General features: G+C 43.2%; 1 protein-coding gene across 6 annotated transcripts in view; it reads left to right on the top strand.

Annotated features, from left to right (window-relative positions):
- The window catches only part of ELMO1 (engulfment and cell motility 1), a 526,001-nt gene that overhangs the window by 197,636 nt on the left and 310,897 nt on the right, over positions 1–17,468 (top strand). For 5 of the 6 annotated variants that reach the window (XM_025464640.3, XM_049093811.1, XM_049093813.1 and 2 more), the window contains 4 exons: positions 3,432–3,476; positions 4,477–4,527; positions 7,125–7,247; positions 8,896–9,027. In XM_025464640.3, the coding sequence (XP_025320425.1) occupies positions 3,432–3,476; positions 4,477–4,527; positions 7,125–7,247; positions 8,896–9,027 (351 nt within the window). The remainder of the gene's footprint in view (positions 1–3,431; positions 3,477–4,476; positions 4,528–7,124; positions 7,248–8,895; positions 9,028–17,468) is intronic. The other variant, XM_049093810.1, reaches the window with a different exon arrangement.

Here is a 17,468-nt window from a genome sequence, read left to right as displayed (position 1 = left end):
CAATAATGTACCGGGAGCTCAGTGACAGTTACCACTACATTGTTTTAGAAGAATTTAGAAGCTACCATGCTACTGAACACTGTGTCAAGAATTTAATTTTTTTTTTCATTTTAATTTTTTTGTTGCCAAGGATTTTAAACCTCAGTGACTAAATGTGAGGGTTTCTGGTTTGTTTTTCATTTAGAATTGTTTGCTCATTCCTTGGGCTATGTTTGCACGGGGAGGGGAGTGACTTTGTTTTTTCCTGTGCTTTTGGTTTGGTCTTGGCTGGAGCTAGGAATTGCCTGCTCTCCTTAAGGCCTTATCTTCCAGGCTGGATTTTTAAGAGTGGCTTTGTAGGTGGATTCCTAGGTGGGGCTCCTCTTTTAATATCCAAATCTAAATGCTGAGCTCATGATGACTTCCAGCAGCTCAGCAAATTGCCTGGCAGCTCTCACATGTGCACTCCTGACATAGTCCTGGAGAAGCTTGATCCTCCTACGGGCCAGACCAAGGACACCTGGCCAAATAGGTAGCTGAGAGTAGGGCAAAAAGCCATCCGGTCTGACCTCATGGGCTTTTTCTTTTTTCCTGTGGAGGAAGATTTTGGATTAGGGCAAGCAAAAACTCATGCCCACTCTTACTGCTATGATTTGGATCCCTGGATCTAGACATGCATACACTTTGCATCCGCCTTTTACACCAAGAACTACTGTTAATCTGCTGAATTGGAATCGTGTGACCATGGAGAAATAGGGACTCAGGTGCCAACCTGTACTGACTCTAGAATAATCATAACCATGAAAATATAATGGCAAGCCAATATAACATTAGGTTCAGTTTCTGTGAATCAAATTTTGTTTTTTGAAAATTAGTATTTGAGATAACACAGATTGGCAATAATTGCCAATAATTGTGATTTTAAAAAAATCACAAAGGATAGTCTATTAACATTGCATAATTTAAGAAAATAATCCAACTAAGATAGCATGTATATAATAATACAGAATATCCAGAGTCTGACTAATTTAGTCTTCAAAATAAAAAATAGCGACAACAAAGAAAATTAGCTTGGACTTTATAAACTGTGCTGAATTAAAGATGAGTCAGTGACTATTGTTTGTCAAGAAAAGGGATATTTTGATTTTTAATTTAAAAAATATTTTTCAGTGAATTAAGGAAAGAGTTGGTTCTAAAAAAAACTAGTTTCAAGTTCATAATGAAGAAAAGTTTGATGTTATTTTCTGAAGGTTAGTGGAGCCTGTAAAGCAGAAGACCATACTAATTGGGGGTGTCATCTGGGTTATATTCTGTATTGTTATAGGCTTTGCTTGAGAAAAATTAAACATTCTGAATTTGGGAGGTCGGTAGGAAAATTTACCAAAGCCTGCCATCAATGATATTCTAAGAGCTTGCCACTTGCCAGGCTCAGGGTTCAGTGCTTTGTGTCCTATGTCACTTTATTCTGTTAGTAGAAAGCCTTACTCTTGCCTTCTTACAAATGAGGAAATTGAGACTCACAGGGAGTAAGGGATTTGATCAGATTGCTGAGCAGATAAGAGTCCCACGTAGGCCTTGCTCTTCTCTGCAGAGCATCCCATTGTCAAGGAGGCGTCACCCACCGAATTCTCTGATTTGCGGAGTGAAGAACTCCCTGGAGCCTGAAAGAGACACCAAGCCCATTTTCTCACTCCAATTAGATTAAAACATAATCTAAACATTTGTTTATTAGATTTACAGGAACGGCTTTGTTTGTTTTTTTAAAGCCTTAGGATATTGGGTAAATTACACTTCCGCGCAAAAACTTTATTTATTTCAACTTCTCTTCCCGACTTTGGGCCAAGCCCATTGGTAGGACTCCATTATCTGGGTTTCCTTTATTTTTCAAAATGTATAAAATGAATTTGATGGATTTTAAACACCGATATCCACTTTTACTGAAGAAAAATACTACCAGAGTCAGATCTTTTTACTTGGCAGACAAACTGGAGTGATATTTCTGTTTTGCATTTGCTGAGTGGCCCTTACTGAGAGAGCTGTGGGTTTGCAGAGAGCTGGGCTAGAATTTCCTGTTTTGCCAAGGCCCCCTGGGCTCTCTCCCATTGGCTGGGAGGGTGAGGGAAGCAAGGGAGGGGTGTCCGGCTTCCCCATGCCTCCTGGATGTGGGACATTCTCCCTTTCTCTGCACAAATGAAGAGAAAGGGGTATTTGTTTTGTGAAGATGAGGGCAAAAGGATCCTTTTCCTTATAATTCCTTGCCATGATTTTATTATTCCCATGGCAAATATGTTGGTGAGGTCCCTTCCAAATTTCTCTACAAATATTTATGACTTTCATAAGCATTATTTAAAAACCATTATAAAAGTTAAAAGATGTGGTGGGGAAAGCAGAATGATTACATGCTCTGAGAGAGGACCCTTGCACACATGGGGCCCTGCTTTGTTCTTTGCAAAGACTCTTCTACATACATCATCTTTTCACTGGATGGGATCATACTACTTGTACTGTTTATTTTTTTCTAACTGCTTTTAAAACTAAACTTGTTTTGTGAACATCTTTCCATGTTAATATCCCTCTATCCATATTTATGTCTATCTATACTTCTATATCATCTTGATGGTATAAAATATTCTCCATGGAGTCTCGAGTTTTCTCAAACCCTTTTGTAATATTGAACAATAACAACAGATCCATGATATGGACAAGGATTTTTCTATTTTCTCTCTGACCAAGCTTCTCTATTCCTTAGTAGTAGAAAATATTCTTTCAAAAAAAAGAAAAAAAGAAAGAAAGAAAAAGAAAATATTCTTTCATTTTCAACCAAACATTCACTGTCTACTCTGTGTCAGACATAGTGCTCTAGGCCTGGGAATACAAGGATGAAAAAGACAGTCTCTGTGTTCCTAAGTTGACCATGGTCTTATGAAGAAAATAAATCATGTCAACAGATAATTACAACAATTGCTATAAATATTGGAACTATATTGTCCCTTTGAACTTATTTTAAAATGTCACAAATCAATAGGCTAAGATAGGCACGGAAGATTTTTTTCTTTGTGTGTCAGGCAGTAATCTCATTTTTATAAAAGAAAATAAAAGGGCTCTAGGGTGCTTTGGGCCCTTTGTTTTTCATCTGGTCTGGGAGAAAAAAAGAAAATGGACCTATTTGTGTTTGGAAGCAAGCCCTGCTTTCTATGCACCAAGGAAAGACAGGTTCCTTCTAGATTGCCATTACCCTTGTTCCAGAATACGTCATTGTGCTTGCGCTCTTTGTTTTCAAGATTGAAAGGGGTTTTGAAACACGTCACAGTATTTGTGCACTTGGCTCTGCCAGGCAGTGGGTCAGCAGGGGTGTTAAAATCAAGTTGTAACCTCTAACAGAGTGCTCTGAACTTCCATGCCTTCTTCTCTCCTGCTTGCTTTCCTTTCTGTGGTGGCGATGGCGCCGCTAGGTTGGTGTAGAGAGCAGTGTTGACATCCTTGATTGTCCTCTGACTGTAAGTCCTCAATCTTCTGCTCCTGCCCAAACCTGCCTGTGTGTCCCCCTCACCCTTCCCACCCCTGTGTCTGGGCTCTCCTTGCTTCCTGCGAGTTTTTCACCTTGATCGAATTCATGGTTGTAGTTTTGAATCATAGCCTAGTTTCTTCTCTACTCAGCAAGAGTAGCAACTCAAACGCTGAAATCCAGCCCCACCCTACCAAAAAACACTTAAGTGCCTTCCTGAATATGAGCAGTATTTTCATTTTTGAATGTTTGCACCAAGGTTGTACCCAACTTTATAGTTTGAACTTAATACCTGTTTCTCGATATTTAGAAAGAATGTCTATGAATCATTTCTTTTAATAAAGCCATCTACAAATCCTCGGTGCTAGGCAGGCCAAAGCCCCAAATACAATGTGTATAAATGAGGCCTAGCAAGGTGGGGTGGGGGCTCTTGGAGATTAGCCCCTGCCCAGATATTTGTCTGTCCCAAAAGCGCCACACACTTGACTGGCAAAGACTGTTTTCAAGCCCTGGGGTACATACCACTCACTCTTTGGTTTTGCACAGATTAAGATCAAATGGCTCTTAGAAGACTTGGAGACTTAACATGGTTGGAACTCCTTGGTGCAGGCATGTTTCCTAGTAAAACCTCTCTGCACATGTGCAGTCTAATAAAAGCTGATGAACCTTTTGAGTGGAGAACCATTGCTTTTCATCTGGAGAATTTGCTTTTTATTCAACACTCACTTTTTCCTGGAAGGAGGAAATTCCTTAAAAAGGAGAAGTTTGTGGGTGCCAGATTTTTCTTCCTTTGCTTTTGGACGAGGCTCTGTTATCTGAACATAACATGCAAAAAGCCATTTGAATACGATGGACTGTTTGAGTCTCTCCTTTCACAAGAAATACTGCTGATATCCAGTTAGGAAGCACAGTCAGGATCAAGCCATTCGGGGCCATGTTGAAATGTATTTCTCTAACCTCAGGTTTTGCGTGGGTGTGTTTTTCTTCAACAGGAGATGGCGAACATTTTGGCTCAGAAGCAACTGCGTTCCATCATTTTAACAGTGAGTATCTCTGTGGTGTGAGTACTGTCTTGGGCAGGAATGGTTTGGTGCATTCATTTATTTCCTCTTTTGGCTTCAGTCTGTGGTTTGTTCTGTGCCTTTGCTTCTGTGAGGAAGCAGTAGTAACTAGAAAGGAAGAAGAAGTGCGCCTTTGGAATTGGAAGAAACGGGCTTTCCCACAGGAATGGTCTCATGTGACTGGAGGGAGGAGTCTCTGGAACTGCTCTAGAAAAGACTTTCTGCCAGGAAGGGGTGGAAACCTCTCCCAGGGGGGCAGGTTTATTACACTCCCCATCACATTAGTTTTGCATTTAGGAAATCAGGGGCTCTAGGACCTAAAAAAAAAAAAAATCCACTGCTGTGAACCTAAACTGTTTTTAATGTAGAAGCTTAACTGGAAACCTCTTGGACTCTGACAGAAGTCCTGAAATGATGACAGGCATCTCCCTGGACCCCTTTGCAGCAGAGACAGGCAGGAAAGGCGTACATGGAATCCACTCGTTAACTACAATGCAGAGATGATGACCTGGAATGTCAGTGGAAAAGAAGCCCTACACGTTATGTCTTGAATGTTTAGAAATAAATCAAGTGACATGATTTCCTGAGGCCTTATCTGCTATTTAACTTTAACCAAAGACTGAAAGAAGCATGCGTGATTGATTCCCAGTGTTACCAAAGAAGCAATTTCTGTTTCTGTGATTTCAAAGAGGAGTTCTCTGCAAGCTCACAATCATACACACACACACACACACACACACACGCACACACGCATTCCAATACCGTGAGGCAACTGCAAATTAAAAACCTTATGAGGGCAAACACAATAAATATTCTAGAACCCAAAGCCAATAGCAAGGACTACAATTTGTCATCAAGTGTGATTTTAAACTTCCTGGCTGACAAGGCCTTAAAAAGAAACATATGAGTGTGATTTTCATTGTTTGATAAAAGAGGTTACCTCAGTTCTTGGGGGATGACATACCTTTTTCCCTGGAACTGGAATATGAAATGGGTGTTGGTAGAGCATTCGAATAGATTCTTGGCCCGAGAATAGTGTGGTAGAGACTGCAGGAGGATTCATAATGTTCATCTTTACCCCAGTTCTCAGTGAAAGTGGAACCTACAGTATCAGAGCGAAGTTCAGGGAAGGTATTTGTGTAAGAGGAGGAAGGTGGAGAGACGAAGGATTGGAAGTGTTATATTAAGGTCTTAGCCTGCTCTTCTGATTTTGGTGTGGCCGTCGGGGTGAGAATGCCTGTAGATGGGGTGAGTGGAATGGCTGTAACCATCAGTGTCTGAAAGATCCGTTTGCTTCAATGGGACTTCTGTGGGACCGTGATGGTTGGCAGTTCAAGGCTGCTATCCTCAGGCAAAAAGTTGAAGTGCAGATACTTTGGAGTTGCTAATAAAATAGATGGCCTACACACCTTGGGTAGGAAGCATATACTCTGAATTAACATTCTGTTCTGAAAATGGAAGGATACAGGTTTCATTCCACCCCCTACCCCCGAATCTCACCGCCTACCTACCTTCCCACCCCCACCGCCCTCATTATTTTGGTTCTGTGGCTTTTTTCTGTTCCTCATTCTTCTCCCCACCCCTCCCTCTTTAACCGACTATTTTGACACGGTACTCACAGCCAGGGCGTGGAGTCCCAAGTGCATGCTGGGTTGGGGCACCTCAAGAAAGTTCTTTCAGACAGCAAGACGTGGTTGGGTCCAGGGCATTCAAAACAACCGATTTGAATGGTTGTTTCACCACATTGACTGGTTGTTCGGCATTTTTAAGGCACAACCATGGTCTCTGCACAAGAGGATGTAGGTTAGGCCCAAGGGTTCAATCTCCTTTCTGACCCAGCTCCAGTGGGGGGCAAAGGGACCCATATCTAGTCCTGCCATTTCTTTTGTATTTGTTCCATTTTGGTTCTGTTTCTAAGGGGGTCATTTTATTTTTTTTTCATTTAATTGTTGGCAGGTGAGTTAAGGTAGGCACGTGAATCCACTCATTTTCTTGTGGTGGTGGTGGTTTCTGGAGAAGTTTCCATAGTGAATTAACTTCGGGTCTGATTGGAACTTTGCTTTTTTATGTTGCTTCTCAAACTCTGCCCCATTTAGAAGCTGGATCACCTGTCAGAGACCATTGTAGGGTAAGATGATGGCAAAGTTGCTTACAATACCTACGCACCATTTGTCCCTCCACTGCATGCAGGGAAGGCTTTTGTTGTAGAAACCCACCTTTCTCTTCAAGATACTCTTATCTCAGGCACACTTTCTTGATTTATATAGCTGCACTCACCAGGGCATTTGCAGTGCCTTCCTTTCTTCTACTCTCTGCTGCACACAGGAGGTCTTTACCTGGATTCTGGCCCACACATCCAGAACTTTATTGGGCCCTGCAATGTCAAGAAAAGCTCCAAGATCACCTGCATCCTCACCTTCCAGCTGACAGGTGGTCCCACCAACCTGCATTCCCCGTGCCTCCACGGGAAGACTTCTGGGCTTCTGCTTGGTGTAATGACTGGGCTTAATTGTTGCTGGCTTTTTCTTTCTTCCTTTTCTTAAGAAAAAAAAATCCTGATTTCTGAACTATCTCCCCAGCACGTCATCCGAGCTCAGAGAGCCATCAACAATGAAATGGCACACCAGCTGTACGTGCTGCAGGTACTTACCTTCAACCTTCTAGAAGACCGGATGATGACCAAGATGGACCCCCAGGACCAGGTGCGTGCTCACTAGACAGCAGCAAAAAGGCACATAAGGGAGAGAAAATGGTTAGTAAAATCTCTCGGGCTACTCCGAGATCCAGAATTTTTAGATAATGATGTTGTTTTCTTACCATCTGAGAACTTGGGGGAATGCATTTTTTTTTTAGATTTTATTTATTAGAGAGAGACAGAGAGAGTGCAGCAGGGGGAGGGGCAGTGGGAGACCGAGAAGAAGGCTCCCTGCTGAGCAGGGAGCCTAACTCAGGCCTCCATCCCAGGACTCTGAGATCATGACCTGAGCTGAAGTCAGATGCTTAACTGACGGAGCCACCCAGACGCCCTAGAACTTGGAAGAATGTATTTAAAATTTAGATGAACTTTGACTCAGAGAATAAGAATAAAGCAAATGGATTCTTTCATTATGCATCACACACATGCTTACTCTTCCTTTCTTGGCTAAGAAAGCCTGATGTCACATGGCCACCAACCTTGGCCCTTGGTCCCAATACCTTCAAAGGTAATAGCTCTGGAGTCAAGGTCCCAGACAAGTAGGGCCTCTGGTTGCTCCGCGTGATACTGATTCAGGTTGAGGAAGTAATTTCCGTTCTCCAGTGATCAGTGCCGAGGGGGGAGGGGGGGGGGGGGTCCCAGGCTACACCTGATCTCTGGGCTTGCATTTTGGTCGGTCGGCTGTTTGTTACAATTCTCTCTAGGTCTCTGGTTGTTGTGCGTGGAAGGTTCTGTCTCTGTCCAAAGGCTTTTGGGGAACTTTACTGTGTGAGGACAGAGTGCGAGGAAACAGCTGGGAGCCCTGCTGTAGCACATTTTCAACTTAAGCAGCGCTGCAGCTTTGGAAAGGAAAACACTCATTATTGGCACGTGAGGGCCTGATCTATTGCAGATGTGCACTGCACATGTGAAGTGTGTAACTGCTGCAGCACTTCGTCCATGGCGCGAGGCCATGCGATTAAGAATGATGGAGAGGCTTTGAGAGGCTGTCCAACGTGCCCCGGACTTTTGGCAAGGCCAAGTGTAATCATCTGAGAGATGAGACTGTCATCTTACCACTCCTAGTGACGGAAGGCCATGCATCTTAATGTGGAACGGCCCTCCCCGTTTGGAAATGCTTCCTTTTATTTATTTAAAACATACATATTTTTTTTTCTTATTGTGGTAAAACATACGTAACAAAAGACTTGCCATTTTTAACCATTCTTCAGGGCTTGTTTCCATGTAGTCACTTCTTCGTGGAGTCCGGGATCCCTTGTCGCTTAAATACTGTTCATAAACTTGTGTGCCTCTTACTTTGTTTCGGACAGCGTGGGGCTCCCAGGTTCTTGAACTTGACTTCCCCCAGCCCCAGGCTTTCTATCATATTTGGGACTCCATCTAGAATTTCACTAGGCAGTTGACCTAAGCACTTCAAATGACTTGGTCGTGAGGACAAACATGGAATGAAGCCAGGGCTGACCAGCAGGGAGAGTGGCAGGGGAACTATGCCCAGCTCTAACTTAGAACATTGGTTGTCTTTTATCTGTTTTTCTTTTTGCCTGAAAGCAGTGATTCATTTAGACCCTGGGGAAAGAGGGAGTATATGTAATGTCACACAATGAAAGCAGCTCTTCTCTCCCCCCTTTCTCCCCACCCCCCCCCAACGCCTTCAGGCTCAGAGGGACATCATATTTGAACTTCGAAGAATTGCTTTTGATGCAGAGTCTGAACCTAATAACAGCAGCGGCAGCATGGAGAAACGCAAGTCCATGTACACCCGGGATTACAAAAAACTTGGCTTCATTGTAAGTAAGCTGTCTCCAGTAAGCTCTCTCGTTCCAACACCAGGGGTCTGACCTCAGCCACGTAACTGATGTCTCCTCCGAGCGTGTGGTCCTCTTGCGCCTCGCAGAATAGTTTCCACATTTTCCAGATGTTTAGCTGGTTTAAACAGGATCACATGAAAATCTCTTCTGGCTGCAGCGAGTCGGAATAACTTGCACAAGTGTGACTAATACTGAGCTTGTTTATTTAGTTCTGATTAAGTGTAGTTAGCCCGGAATGCATCTAGACTTCATTAAATCTACATCACAAGATGCTTAAGGTTCTATACACGAAAGACATGGGTGATGGCAACTGTGAGAGGGATCTTATTACTGGGTTAGTGATTGGATCACTTATATACATGGGTTTCATATCCAAATCAAATTAAGAATCTCCTGAAATGTATTCACATTGAGATTTATGCAATTTATAGTTTCCTAAAAGTTTTGTCTTGTTATGGATGCTAATAAGATGACTCCTCCGGGATTTTCTTTTTTTTCAGTTTGCAAATCAGAACACAGCTTGTCCTAAATATAATCTGTTGTTTTTGTTTCTCCATGGGTTCCATTCTGGCCTTTCCCACCATTGCATTTCTCTGGTGACTTTGAGCTGATTAATCTCAAATTCTACGTATGTAAAATTGGATTTCCATTTTGGCCTGCATGGTAAATGGCAAAAAATGAAATTTTGGCTTCAGCGATTAGAAATCACTAGGCATTACTTTATAATTACAAATACACCCTTCTTTCTTTATCTTTTTACACCCTTCTTTAGTTCACACACACAAATATTAACTTTATATACATCAGTATCACGCTTTGTATATTATTTGGGAAACCTTGTCTTTCGTGGGGATTGTTTTGGGATATGTTTCCACATTAGTTAATATGTATTGTTTTTCGTTACTGAGGAGTTTTTCATTTTTGGATGGACTAAGTATATTTCAACCAACCCCTTCTGCTGAATAATCCAATGCTTTGAAATTACCAATAAATCTGTAATTGAGATCTTTGCCACCTGGTATTTATATGCATCCACGATCACGTTATTAGGATAAATTTGTGGGACTGTCATTTCTATGGCTTTATTTTTAAACTTGTTGATATTTACCAAATTGTTTTCTACAAACATTGAGTCATTTCCATTTTAACTAAATGAATCAGAGTGACTTCTTCTTTTTTTGTTTTTTTTTACTTTTCTAGTAATGCTTCCTAAACTAAGATTTTATTTATTTATTCATGAGAGATACAGAGAGAGGCAGAGACACAGGCAGAGGGAGAAGGGAGAAGCAGGCCCCATGCAGGGAGCCCGATGTGGGACTCGATCCCAGGACCCCAGGATCACGACCTGAGCCAAAAGCAGATGCTCCATCACCGAGCCACCCTGGCGTCCCAGAACAATGTATTTTTTTTAAAAAGATTTTATTTATTTATGCATGAGAGAGACACACACACACACAGAGAGAGAGAGAGAGAGAGGCAGAGACACAGGCAGAGGGAGAAGTGGGCTCCATGCAGGGAGCCCGATGTGGGACTCAATCCTAGGACTCCAGGATCACTCCCTGAGCCAAAGGCAGGCGCTAAACCACTGAGCCAGCCAGGGATTCCCCAGAACAATGTATTTTTTTAACTGAAAGTTAATCTGATGTGGTTTTTAAGGCTTTAGATATTTTTTTTCCTTTTTAAATATTGTATTTATTTATTCATGAGAGACACACAGAGAGAGAGGCACAGAGGCAGAGGGAGAAGCAGGCTCCATGCAGGGAGCCCGACATGGGACTCGATCCTGGGACTCCAGGATCACACTCCCTGGGCCAAAGGCAGGAGCTAAACCGCCAAGCCACCCAGGCGTCCTAAGGCTTTAGATCTTATGTGGCCTCACTTGAAAGGTCATTTGAGAAAAAGCGAAGACCTGGAACGCAGAATAACCAAAAAAGAGTGTCGGTTTCCTTTATTTTTCCATGGCTCTTTTTTTAGTTTTCAATTTTAGTCCTTCCCCCTGAAACTTCTTCCAGGCCACGATCTTGCATCAGAAGACTTGAGAAATTGGAAAGAATCATTTAATAATGATTTTCTAATGGTGGAAAACCTCCAACAGTTTTGACATCAAAGCAGAGATTTTTCACTTTTGAGTGCCCAGTTCCCCAGAAATAGGCAAGTTCCAGTAAATGGAATCACGCGCTCATTGCGCCACCTAGAGACCATCATGGGGAAGCGCTGAAGCTGGCGGAGGCTAGTACGGGCTCTAGATGCTGCAGGCTGTGCAGGTGCAGAGCTCCCTGTGTGCTTCTGAAAGAGGAATGATCGTGCCCTTCCCTTTAGTGAACTCCTTCCTTGGCCTCCTTTTAGGAGCAATTGAGGTTTTGGAAAATCTTTGGAATCTCGTTGTAGAAAACTTCAGTTCATACGATGAAGATGTTATTTCCCACGTAACATCTCCCGAGTAGGCACTGCCCAGGAGGTGTTACGTGACAAGTTTTTAGAGTCGAGGGGGCCTAGATTTCCATTTCATTTTTCCTAATTACCAGCCCTTGGACCAGCGGGTTAAGTATTAAAACTGCTCGGGCATCTGGTTCCTCTCTTGTGCTGTTACTCTTGTATTTCACGGTCAAGTAGGAGGCCACCAAAGAGCATCCATTAGTACCTGGCACAGCACCTGGGATGGAGGATGTACCCAGCGAATAGTACTTCCCTTTGTTGCTCTTCGGAGAGTGCGTATCGTGGAAATCACAGGCAGCTTCTTCAGTTTTCCAACGTGGAAGGGGCAGTTGCTCCAACAAGGCAAGCAGAACAGTTGTTAAAGGATAATAGGGAACAGCACCTTTGAGGAGGCAGATGGCCTTACATTCCTGCTCAGCACGGCATCCCAACAGAGCAGATTTTTCTGATGAAATAATTCCGAAATCTCAATTTAAAGTGGCTAAATGGCGTGTATGGTTAGTCATAACACAGAGAGGCACCTGCTTCTAAAACAAAGCAGCTTAATCTTTTAAGATCTCTCGGTTAATGATTCTCTGGTGTCTGCATGGACGTGCAGGTGCCCGGGCGGGAGAAGGGGTCAGGGTTGTCTGGGATAACACTGGTTTATTGGCACTCACAAGGCAAGGGCCATGTATTTCTCAAGGTGATGGAAGGCAGATTCTCATATTTAGAATGCCTTTATTTTGAAAAACAGGGAGGTGCCTGAATACAAACTGTATCTTGTTGATTATCATCACCAAGAACGGTGCAAAATGGTGTTCTTACTCCGTGAAGAGTTGTGTTCCTGGCCAGAAAGCCTTCAGAGTTTGTCTTATTGTCAAATTGGTAGATTCTCTTTTGTGAATTTTACCTTCGTCCAGTCTGTTGGGCAGTCATTACAAAGGACGTTATCTGTAGTTCATTTTTCTGGTCTCTCTTGAGCTCAGAAAGGCAGCTGTTGAAGTTGGACAAGGCTAGTGTTTTTTTCCCCCCTAAATGTCTTTTCTTTCCTGTTCTTTTAGCTTGTCCCAAAATAAACTCATTTTTGTTAGTTAATTAATTAATTAATTAAGCGGACTCTATGCCCAGTGTGGAGCCCAACGCAAGGCTTGAACTATGACCCTGAGATTGAGACCTCAACTAAGATCAAGAGTCAGACCCTTAGCCAACTGAGCCGCTCTGGTGCCTCAATAAACTCATTTTTAAAAGAAACTGTTGCTGAACAATATGTCTTAATATGAGAAGTTTTGATAAATATTTCCCGTAGCATTTTCAGATTGTCTTTATTATTATTTTTTTAGATTGTCTTTAAAAAGTGACTAAAATGTAGAAGTAAAAAAAGCTAATGAGAAAAATATTATTTCAGAATTAAGATTCTTTTTTAAAGTGTAGGTTTGATTGTGTTTAGGTGTGGCGAGGCCAGCACCTCACTTGGAGGAAAGATACCACATTGCTCATAGTTCTCAAGAGAGGGAGCGTGTCACACCACACAGTGCACCTGGACAAGCACTGGGAGCCGTCGGGAAGCAGCATTGTGAGGGGAAAACATGGACAAAATGGCCTTTGTTGTGGTTTCCATGAAAAAAGCGAGGCAAGGCAGTGTAAGCAGGTTTAGGATTGGCCAGTTTGAATAATCTCATTGGACTTTGGAGCACAGGGGCTGCCCCTAGTTGTCTGTTTCCTGGCCTTGTGGTGCTGAGGGCAGGGGAATAGTGGCTCAGAGTGCAAAACTCTGATAAGGGAGATCTGTTGGGGTTTGGGGTCTGGATTGACTATTTTGCCATGAAATGCATGCTTCCTATCTCTAGGAATTAGCTAACCCTGGGAAGGGCAGTTCCTCCAATCTTAGCAAGGACCCAAGATCTCAAAGGATCAGAGAATATGTGCAAATAAAAAAAAAAAAAACATGACTAATACAGATTCGTGGTAAATTTTTTAGAGGATTTTCTGCTTCCCAGATGATAGAAGATAATTACGCATCTTTACACAAGTATAATTATATGTAATGGCATATGCAGTGCTTGGTGTCATTTTAATATATTTTTTCTCAAATACAGATGGCAAGGAATGAAGTGAGATACATATTTATCCATGTCTTCCTCCATCTCCATCCCCGTCCCCATCTCTGTTTCCCTATCACAGGAGGAAGCCTCCTGGTCTAAATGAATTCAACAGTAACTGTGAGCGTGACATGCGGATTAAGGTTGGGCTCTGAATTCAGGCTGTCGGGCGTTGATTCTTGACTCTCCTTCTCACAGGCTGAGTGACTTGGGCAGATTACCTGACCTCTTCACATCTTAGTTTCCTTATCTTTAGGGTATAAGAGTTGTCTCCATCAATAAATTTGTTGTGTGAATTAAATTAGATGCTCGTGGATCATACATATTAACACAATGGCTGGCACATGGTAAGCAGGCTAGGCATTTACATGCAGTTATGCTGATGTTATAATCACTTGATATTATTGGAGCATCACACAGTGTCCCGTGACACTATGACAGGTAGTGCCGGGGGGTATGAGGGTTTTCAGTTGTGCCAGGAGGATTGTGAAAAAGTGTGTAGTTCAAAATACGAGTTACTGATGAGAGAATAGTGTATGTTTGGGCAACTGCAAAAGGGGTCATGGGCTGACGTTTAGGTCGCATGGAGAGAGTAGAGTTGGCTTTTGCAAGTAAGGACAGATGATAGAGAATTTTAAATTCAAGAGGGTTCATTCAGGCAATCCTCATGGTTCGTGGATTCCGTGTTTGCAAATCCAGCTCCTCACTAATATATATTTGTAATCCCCAAATCAACACTCGTGGTGCTTTCATCATCATTTGCAGACATTGGGGTCACGCAAGGTGACACTGCCTTCTTATTTTCATGTCTCATACTGTAAATGGGAGTCCTTTTTGTAGTCTAGCCAGGGCCTTGATTTTTAAAATTTACCCTTTGTGTCGGTGATATTGCTGTTGCAAGTGGTCCCCGAGTGTAATACTGTAGTGGTGCCTGGTCCCCTAAGTGCACGGAGCTGTGATGTGCCTTAAGGGGGAAATGTGTATTGGATAAACCCAAGTCCGGCACACATTAGTGTCGTTGCTGTGAGTTCAACGTCAATGAACCAGCAATATATGTTAAATAAGTTGTCTTAAAAAAAAAAACACACACACATTAAGTTATGTATCAACTGATTGACAAAGTCTTGTGACCAGAGCCTGGAAGACACCTAACCCTCTATTTGCCTCTTGGAAGCAGTGGCTCAGTGTTCGCTATCTCAGGATTTGCAATGACTTCATAGAACATAGCTACCGGGAGAAAGCAGAATGGGTGTACTTTGTTTGCTTGGGGAGCTTACAGGCAGGGGTAAGCGCTGGAGGGGAGAAGCCCAGGCTGTCCTAGATTCACTTTCCTCCTAGCTCTGTGGCCTGTGTGTGCTAAGTAGGGAAGAGAAAGCCCACCCTTCACTAGGGTGACAGGAGCATCTGCCCAGCACTTGGCACGCTGCTCAGGACGGTCACGGGGGAGCATGACAGCAGACTGGGATCTGATTCATTTGTATGAAGCCAGAAGCTGCCTCGAAACCACTGCTATGTGAAAATCTCATGACATTGAGGTCAGGGGAATTTTCAATCCATAATCATTGTTCATAGAGGAGGAATCTCTCTGCCTATGGCGGACTTGGCTTTTATTTTTGCATCATTCCTGATAGGTCATCCTCATAAGGTTTTGTCTCTGAGAATGTGATTCGGTCCCTTGGAGCCCAAGGACAGTGTTAGTAAGAATCGAGTACGTGTGTGGGAAATGTAGAAAGTAAATTTTGACATTTACCTAATTTTGTGGTGCTCCTCATCCCTCCCCCCTCTTTGCAACAAACCACCTCTTGGCCTGGTAACCACAAGGTAAAGCAGCTTTCTGTAAAGTAAGTGACCTTTCTCCATATGAATGATTTAATAATTAGGGTAGTATTCCTAATACCAAGCACTTTGCTCTCAAATAGTTAAATAGTGACCCTTAAGCAATAGGTCATAAAAGCAAAAGGACAACTAATAATTTTTTAAACTGTTCATTAAAATTCTCCAAGTTTTAGCCACTCAGAATTCAGGAGGTCCCCCCGTGGGCTGGGGTGCTCTTCCAGGAAGCTCTGGCCAATCTTTGCCAGTTCATCCAGCCCCAGACCATTCCTTCCCTCTGAGACCCCCGGGGCATGTTGGTGAGGGAATTATCAGAGACTGAGATGCCTCCATGGTTCAGTCTTGGTGAATTCACAGGCGGATACTGGGCGTGCTTGTTCCTTGGAACCCAACCTTCTATTTTCTGCCTCATGGACACCACAGTCTGGTCTATTCTGATCACACACTCCCTTTCCCCATCTGAAATGCTGCGAAGCCCCAGTCCTAATCATTTCCACTCTTGCCTCCATCAGGGTGCAACTAGCTGGGAGATTCCTTATCAGAGAAGCTAGAGCAAAATCGGCCACCAGATGGCACCAAAAGCACAGCCGTGGACTCCCAACCAGGGTCCCCAGGGTCACACTGCCCCCAAACTGGAACAAACAGCCACTGGGACACCCAGTGACATTGCAGCTCTGCTTATCTGCCTGCAGAGCATGAGGTTGTAGGGCCAAAACAGGGGCCTTAGGGTCTCCTCAGGGTTGGGGTGGGAGGGCTCTAGCCTTCATGGGGGCCTCCAGGGGCTAGGAACATTCTAAGATGCCCAGTGGGCCTCCCTGTTTGTTGAGATTTGTCTCTTTGTGGCAGATGAGCTCTTATCTAGTACCTACGTATCCTGACTTTCCTTCTCAATTCTTTTTCCTTATACTGTCATTGAGGGCTTTTATATGGTTATAATAGTCTGCGTATCTAGTACTTTTTTAAAGATTTTATTTATTTATTCATGAGAGACAGAGAGAGAGAGAAAGAGAGAGAGAGGCAGGCAGAGACATAGGGAGAAGCAGGCTCCATGCAGGGAGCCTGATGTGGGACTCGATCCCAGATCCTGGGATCAAGCCCTGAGCCCAAGGCAGACGCTCAACCACTGACCCACCCAGGTGTCCCTGCACATCTAGTATATATCTTCTGTCTTAACATGGACATGCAGGAAAGAATGTGCTACAAATGGAAAAGCTAAATGAATATTGGCTGTAGAAACAATAGTAATGATGTATTTTGAGTTAAAACTACACATAATTGGGCAGCCCGGGTGGCTCAGCAGTTTAGCGCCGCCTTCAGCCCGGGGCGTGATCCTGGAGACCCTGGATTGAGTCCCACTTCAGGCTTCCTGCATGGAGCCTGCTTCTCCCTCTGCCTGTGTCTCTGCCTCTGTGTGTGTGTGTGTCTCTCTCATGAATAAATGAATGGAATCTTAAAAAAAAAACTGCACATAATTAAAACATGTGATGCAATAACATGGAGGGGGGTAGGAGTGGTCAGTAGAGTCCCAGTAAACTAGCATTGTTGTGATGGGGTCAAAGCTATCTGGGGATGTCTGAGCTGACTTTCTGTCTTTCTGTCTTTGTCTTTCTATCTTTCTTAGTTTAATCATTTGAGAGAGAGAAGAAAGAGCAGAGAGGAGAGGAAGAGGGGGAGAGGGAGAGAAAATCTGAAGCAGACTCCCTGGTGATCACAAAGCTGACATGGGGCTCAATCCCACAACCCTGAGATCATGACCTAAGCTGAAATCAAGAGTCAGAAGCTCAACCTACTAAGCCACCCAGGCACCCACCCCCTGAGTTGATTCTTGATCAATATTTCTCAGTTGAAAGTGATCTTACAGAGTCATTTTCAGCTTTTTCTTTTAAGTAGCCACTTCCTGAGTTATATGTTCAAAGATGTCATTGAGACTTCTAACTTGATGATAGAAAGTACTTGAGTCTCATGGAGCCTCGTGGATAATTTTTGCTTTTATCTCTCTGCCTTTGCCTTCCTTACTCCAACAAACAGCGGGCGGTTTGGAAAGGAAAGTAGTCAGTGGAGGGCATTCAG

Source organism: Canis lupus, chromosome 14 (genome assembly GCF_003254725.2).
Source record: "Canis lupus dingo isolate Sandy chromosome 14, ASM325472v2, whole genome shotgun sequence".
Classification (NCBI taxonomy): domain Eukaryota; kingdom Metazoa; phylum Chordata; class Mammalia; order Carnivora; family Canidae; genus Canis; species Canis lupus.
Note: the sequence above shows the minus strand (reverse complement) of the source record. Positions and strands in the feature narration are given on the sequence as shown.